Here is a 7673-nt window from a genome sequence, read left to right on the forward strand (position 1 = left end):
CCCTAGACGGATCCCCTATCCACACTGCCTAGCCCGGCCCGTGGCCGTAGTCCTTGTGCCTAGCCTAGTTCTTAGGGTTCAGGACCCGTGTCCTGACATTTACCATCACATGGTATACCTCTGCAGGAGCTCTTGGATATGGCCAAAGTGGTTGTGGAAAATGCTCCAGGTGTGCTAAAACTCTTGCCACAACAGTCTTCTATTAGTGCTACATGATTAACGAAATTGATCTTATGTTGGCAATACATAAATGCACGTAGTGCCACACCACCTTGCATGCATGCTAATCTCAAGAGGCTGGCAAAAGTTACTCATAATGTGCTAAGCAACGATAGGTAAGCCATGTGATTTTTCGTATTTAGTCATTGCTCAAAGCGCTATTGGTAAATGAGTGTCTATGCAGGTCCCTCCATTCAATACGCAAATTATTGGGCTCTCTATCAGAGATGGACGATTGGACCTATAGAGTAGCTTGGGTGGTGTATGTTTGGTATATATGCCTTTCCCACACACACTAGGCCACACATGGCTGGGACAAGTGGAGTTCCTTTATGGAACCAACGGGATAGCGACCTTGTGGGAGCAATATTTTATATTGCAACCAAGTTTCTCATGATAGATGGCATGATTGTGGCAACGTGTCATGTGGAGCATCTGTCCATTTTCACTTCAACGGCAGATGAATCTGGTTATCGCTTGCTAAGGATATCGCTAAGGATACTACACATACGGCTCCTAGAGACTAGCTACACGAACGTCGCGAACTATGTAGAGGGGGTAGGTGCGTCCATATAATTGTGTTAAAGCGCATCAATCGGTTCTACATTGCAGAATGTATAGTTATTCATGTTCTTTACAGGTTGGTACTTTGTTGTTGTTCATATTTGTGCCCCCTATAGGTGCTGGGAATCGGCTTCCAAGGTATGATCAAGAAAATGGAAAGATTGCAAAAAATGTACGTAATTTCTTTGTAGATGATGACATCTTGTGGGAGAAGCTACCATGCGTGGAGCCCACACAGTGGACGCTTGATCGTAGTGGGAGACCGTTTTGTAGAGGTGCTGAGAGAAATCCACCGTTTGTCAGGTACTTGAAACCTATTCTCGGTTTAGACTTCGTTACTCCACAAAAAAAGTCTTGAGATGTGTGTGGGTGTGCAGGTGGCTATTAGGTACCTTTACCAACATGGGAGATGCTGTGCAGGATTGTTTTTCCAAAGTGGGGACATTGGCCTCATAGTGTCTAGCACTGCACAGACATTGCATCAGCTGTGAGATGGACTCGATAGATTTCAATGCATGTCTTGCACAGCTCAGTGCCTCCTAGCAGAGCTAGGAACATCATTTTGGGAAGAGAAAATTCGTCCATAGCGTGAGGAAGAGAAGATTCATCCACTGGAGCCACCTTTGCTCACATCTCATAGTAGTCAGGCCGGCACGACATCGGCTACACCTAGCTCTTTCTCTACCCGTATATGGAGCAGCCATTCCACATCCGCTACATTCCTCCGAGGCTCCCCTTGGAGTTGATGCAGTTCTGCCCACACACCCCACGAGCATCCCCTGGTTTGTACCCTCACCCATATAGGACACTTCCTCCTACATTTGGAGCACCTCTTGTTGCTTTCAATGCAGCCCATGTCCCCATTTGTTGGAGCTTCCTCAACCATGGATGCAACTTCTGGACGGACACCATTGGCACAACCCTTACTTCCATACTAGGAGCATTTCTAGCTCCATTATCCTTCTATCGCCCACCTCACCTATGATGTATTCATTGACTCATATGTACTTATTTTGATGCCTTTAAATATCAATTTCCATGAGTTGTTTCAGAAGTCTTTCAATGTTTTTCATCAAACGATTTAGAAGGTCCAAACCCAGTCTACTTTGGAATGTAAATCCTTTAAACTGGCTTCTTGAGAATGATTCGGGTGTATGTAGCATTGTCCGCTTGATTGCTAAACTTATTGCTCACTGTAGATCATTATGGTTTGAAAAGAGTATATTTTTGTACTTGCATATGAATGTGCATGTGTATGGGTTGAGGTCAGGGAAATGAAAATTTCACACACACACACACACACACACACACACACACACACACACACACACACACACACACACACATAGAAGATGAGGAGAGAGAATAAATGGGTAAATCCTAAACTATTAGTCTGAATACAAGAATGTCGTCAAAGCATACAATCACACTTTTTATTTTTTCGAGATTGGGGATACCTACAGGCTGAACATTTCATAAGGCAGCAAGTTGAGAGTGGTGTTATAAAACTTAAGAGAAAGGGGAATCTTTTTAGAATCTGCTCACCCGATTTCAAAAAAGCGCTCACCAAAGAGTGCTCACCCGAACATTACATCCTAGGTACTCAAAATGACGAGAACAAGTTTAATCAACAAATTAGCAGGGGTAAAATATTTTTAAAAACCTCTTATTTTGGCTAAAAATGCAACTTTTAGATTACGACTCATAAAAAGGCTAGTTTTAGGTATCCACAACTTTTTTAACTTATTTTAAGCTTGCCCATGTATTTTAAGCTAAAGCACATTGAAAATAAAACATTGATTCATAAGAACATCAATAATGACTAGGTTTTTTAGGTTTCAACTTTACTCTCTATAGAAAAACTATCCTTTATCCACTAATCATTATTAAACACATCTTTAGTGTATTAATTTAAAAAGAAGAGAACGTATTTTCTTTCTCAACATCTTGAACTCATTTGCGTAAGACGAATACTCCCTACCTAATGAACTATTCAACAATCTTATAAACTATGCTCAACAAAAGATATCGCCTATTACATTCTTTTTTACTCTAAGAATTTTGAAAAATAAGTCCTATTACATCATAACATACCCATATTTGATTATATGTATATAATGATAATACAATTATATATTAAAGCATGACATAAATGACATGTGATTCTAGGTACTCATGCATACCTACTTGATTAAATGACATATGATTCTAGGTACTCATGCATCTATTCTCCATAGCTTTCACCCCTCCTTAACTTCAACAGATCTTTGTGACTTCTCACCTTGTTTTAGCTAGGTTGGCGAAAATATTGCAAGCTTGCAAAAGGATTTTATGCGATATTTTCTAGATACCACATAGTATTTTATTTGAAATTGAAAAAAAGGACACTCAAGTGTTCTTTTTGGTACCGAACTATTTTAATATTATAGAATAGCAAATTTAAAAGAGTAGCAAAGTGTTTAACGTTCTTTCAATCATTTACACTCTCTCATATAACTCTTTTACATAAAGAAAGCACCCCTAACTTGTTCTCCTTACTCACGAACACAACTCTCTTTCTCTCTCTCTCTCTCTCTCTCTCTCTCTCTCTTTCCCCTTCTTCGTGTAGGCCTCATGAATTTTTTCGTATAAGAGTAAATCATGTTGCAGTTACTACATGGTGATCTTTTCAACTTAGCCACCTAGTTGTCTTTATGATTGTAGAAGGTGAGAACCAACTCTTCGAAATGTCTTGCACGGTGGTGTACCGGCCAGAGTTACTATCGGTTACCCCATTCTGTGTGACTATGCGACTAGCCATACTCCAATGTAGAGAACTATAAATAGGAACGATGAATCTCATTTTGGGGACGCTAGACGCTCTTAATTGTTGACTCGAGGCTTTGTGTTCCGTAGAGCTTAGGAGCACTCAATGTTGAGCCTTGTACGAGTTATACTTTCTAGATTAATCATTCCAGAGATTTGTCCTCTGATCTCGTGTACTTCGAATGACTATTTGAACCTGAACACAACCCCAATTCTCTCATAATTCTATTTCCTTTCAGTTCAATTGTTCATATGAAGTCTACATCTGTCATCTAACCATTTGAAGTCTGAGCTTGTAATTTTTTCATCTCAAGTCTGAACCTCGTCATTCACTCTGAGTCTAACTCTGGAATAGCTGTGGAAGCAATCCAACTCATTCCACTAGCAATCTTGTCATGTTAGTATACCATGTGTATTAACAAGTGAAGCATTCGTGTGAGGCTAACATCCACAAGCAATATGTAGTCTTGTAGCAGTTGCTGTTGCATAGCTTCCCTGGGCGTCAACAATGAAAGCTCCTCAATTATGCAATAGCAAAAACAACAAAGCTACCAAAGTCACCGGCACTCGACAACAGATTGTGAGAACTTGTTCTAAGTATGTAGAGTGAGTAAATAAAATGCTCCTTTTGATGAGGCATGACACGTGCAGGGGGTAGGTTGGGCTTTGAAGAGATCTTTTTGATTGAGTTTTGGTGAGAGAAATTTGCAATGTGTGTGTATACAAACATGGTTTTTGTAGGCTACGTAGACTATCTATAGAGATATTTTTCCGAAGGTGTCGATAAGAAAATTGGCATAAGGACTACTGTAGCCTACGACCAAGTCATCGAGATGGACGGTAATTTTGCATGCAGAGTGTAACTCGGTCAACGAAACCAGCCTCTGCTCTTCCTCCCTTTGTATTTCTTAATACTTTATATTCGTTGCTCATCTTCACTCCTACCGTCACTCTTCTACCCATAGCTAGACCTCCCCAGCTCCTGCTGAAGATATACACAGAAGGAAGAAGGGCATTCATCAGGTTTCTGTCCTTCTTTCTAGGCGTGTCTAGATCGGCTCTCATTTCCCTCACAGATCGCGATTTAGAGCTCTTAGTTCATTTTGTCTAGTTCGCCATGGCCACCGCCGAGAACCCTGCTGCTTCTGCTCAAACGAAGCTTGCCGATCTGCACCGCCCGCCCACTCTGCCCTTGCCCGTCCATGGAAAGAACCCGCTGTTCGTCGACGGGCCAGTGTCGAAGCCTCCACATTGGCGCAAAGCCGCGGAGGCTCTGCAGCCCAGCCATTTCGATGAAGTGAAGAGGATGATAAGGCAGTTCTGGGAGAGTGAGAAGGTTGTGCTGAGAGGGAGTAGCCTCACGGTTGGCCAAGTCACAGCGGTCACCCAGAGGGCCTCTGTCATAGTCGAGCTTGATGAAACAGAAGCCAAACATAGAGTGGATGAAAGCTCCAACTGGGTCCTCAACAACATTCTCAAAGGCACTGACACATATGGTGTTACCACTGGATTTGGTGCCACATCGCACCGCCGCACCAATCAGGCCTTAGATCTGCAGAAGGAGCTCATCAGGTTCTTGAATGCGGGTGTCATTGGGCGGGACAGCGATGGCTGCTCCCTCCCCACGAAGTATGCGAAAGCGGCTATGCTCGTCCGTACTAACACCCTCATGCAGGGGTATTCCGGTATCCGGTGGGACATCCTTGATGCCATGAAGAAGGTCATGTGTGCTAATGTCATTCCCAGACTTCCCCTCAGAGGGACCATCACAGCATCTGGAGATCTGGTCCCCCTCTCCTACATTGCTGGATTTCTGACCGCCCGCCCAAATTCCAAGGCCATTACAAAAGAGGGGAAAGAAGTCCCTGCTGTGGAGGCCCTTAAGCTTGCTGGTGTAGAGGAGCCTTTTGTGCTACAGCCCAAAGAGGGTCTTGCTCTTGTCAATGGCACCTCGGTTGGGGCTGCTGTTGCTGCCAATGTATGCTTTGATGCGAATGTCCTGGCACTTCTTTCCGAGGTTTTGTCAGCCCTCTTTTGTGAGGTGATGCAGGGCAAGCCCGAATTCACGGACCCACTCACACATCAGCTGAAGCACCATCCGGGGCAGATCGAGGCTGCCGCAGTGATGGAATTTCTCTTAGAAGGAAGCTCCTACATGCAGGCAGCGGCAAAATTGCATGAGACAGACCCTCTTTCGAAGCCAAAGCAGGACAGGTATGCTCTTAGAACTTCCCCTCAATGGTTGGGTCCTCAAATTGAGGTAATCAGAACTGGAACTCATTCTATTGAGAGAGAGATCAATTCTGTGAATGACAACCCATTGATAGATGTGTCAAGGGACATGGCTCTCCATGGAGGTAACTTCCAAGGAACCCCCATTGGTGTGTCCATGGATAACATGAGAATTGCTCTTGCTGCCATTGGCAAGCTGATGTTTGCTCAATTTTCTGAGCTTGTCTGCGACTACTATAACTCGGGTCTTCCGTCAAATTTGAGTGGAGGCCCCAATCCTAGCTTAGACTATGGATTTAAAGGAGCAGAGATTGCGATGGCTGCATATTGCTCCGAGTTGCAGTACTTGGCAAACCCCGTGACCACCCATGTGCAAAGTGCAGAGCAACATAACCAAGATGTGAACTCTCTTGGCCTCATTGCAGCCCGCAAGACGGCAGAGGCGGTCGAGATTCTGAAGCTCATGTCTGCCTCATACATGGCAGCGCTATGTCAAGCGGTGGATTTGAGACATCTAGAAGAGAACATGCAAGCTGTTGTCAAGCGCATATTGGAGACTTCCATCAAAGCTGCCCTCCTTTCAAAGGAGGGATCCCTTCTTCCAAGCAAATTTTCAGAGAAGGAGCTGCTGCAAGTGGTGGACCATCAACCAGTATTTTCATACATTGACAATGCGTCGAACCCATCTTATGCTCTCATGTTACAGCTGAGGGAAGTCCTAGTGGATCACGCTTTGAAGACCCCTGGGGAGGAGGAGGAGAAGGAAGTGACTCCATTGTTCAAGGCAATTCCCACATTTGAAGCCTACTTGAAGAAAGGCCTTGATGAAGAGGTGCCAAAGGCTCGGGAACGGTATGACAATGGTGATTATGCAGTGCCGAACAAAATCAAGAACTGTCGGACATATCCCATTTACAAGTTTGTGAGGACCGAGTTGGGCACAAGTTTACTGAGGGGAACAGCACCAAGGAGCCCTGGAGAGGATATTGAGAAGATCTTCACTGCCATTTTGGATGGCAAGCTGCTGCTACCATTGGTGAAGTGTTTGGAAGGATGGCGCGGCTCGGCCGGACCATTTACACCTAGGCCGGTGCCTGCCTCGCCTGCCGTCTTCAATCCTGCATACTGGGCCTGGTTTGATAATGTCAGATCGCCCTCAGCGACTGCTGGCAAAGGTTTCTGGTCTCTTACTTGATTATTTTCTCATGTGCATACACATGAGGATAGGAATCAGCCTTCTTTTGAAGGGTGGGCAGGAACTTTACACTTTCATCAGTCTTTTTTCCTCTTTTTGTAGCAAGCCTAAGCCTTCTCATCAAGGCATGCTTTTTGCTTTAGTTGTTACTTTGTGTAAGCCCAGCGCTAATTAAACAGGAGATTGATTTTCCATTAAGGACGCTTAACTGAGTAAATATTATGTCTTGTGTTGCCTTAAAGGGTCATTTGGTACCCTTTTAGGAAGCGAAGGCAGTTATTGAAGGATGTGTGTAGGTGTCAATATGCAGAGAGAGAGAGAGAGAGAGAGAGAGAGAGGTGGGTAAAAATGGCGACCACACAGGCCATCATCAATGATCATCCACGGCGTATCCACGGATCGCACACGGCATTCAATGTCTCTCAAAGCATTTGGGCTCTTTTATAACCTAACCTTGACATCTCTTTTCTGATGTGCAAGTGTTACACATGCAAGTGCGTGAATTGCATGCGCATGCCCATTGCCTGGTTAAAGCGTTGGGTGTTTAGGTAAGGGGAAAATCATGAAACCCGAAGATTAGTGAAGAACATGATAATGAACCTTGTGTATCAAGGGCATGCGGGCAGGTCGTAAGGGTGGCTCCCCAGTAAGTTGATGT

The 7673-nt window shown here is 44.1% G+C and overlaps 1 protein-coding gene across 1 annotated transcript; it reads left to right on the plus strand.

Annotated features, from left to right (window-relative positions):
* Positions 1 to 4473: 4473 nt before the first annotated feature.
* LOC147427253 (phenylalanine ammonia-lyase 1-like) lies at positions 4474 to 7213 on the plus strand. The gene has a single exon (XM_086497914.1). It carries the CDS (start codon positions 4706 to 4708, stop codon positions 7013 to 7015), a length of 2310 nt encoding a protein of 769 aa, XP_086354040.1. The 5' UTR covers positions 4474 to 4705; the 3' UTR covers positions 7016 to 7213.
* Positions 7214 to 7673: the final 460 nt, after the last annotated feature.

This window comes from Adiantum capillus-veneris, chromosome 24 (assembly GCF_014529385.1).
Source record: "Adiantum capillus-veneris isolate H3 chromosome 24, ASM1452938v2, whole genome shotgun sequence".
Lineage (NCBI taxonomy): Eukaryota > Viridiplantae > Streptophyta > Polypodiopsida > Polypodiales > Pteridaceae > Adiantum > Adiantum capillus-veneris.

Coding starts and splice junctions, on each gene's coding strand:
- LOC147427253 (XM_086497914.1), top strand. CDS start 4,706: ATGGCCACCGCCGAGAACCCTGCTGCTTCTGCTCAAACGAAGCTTGCC.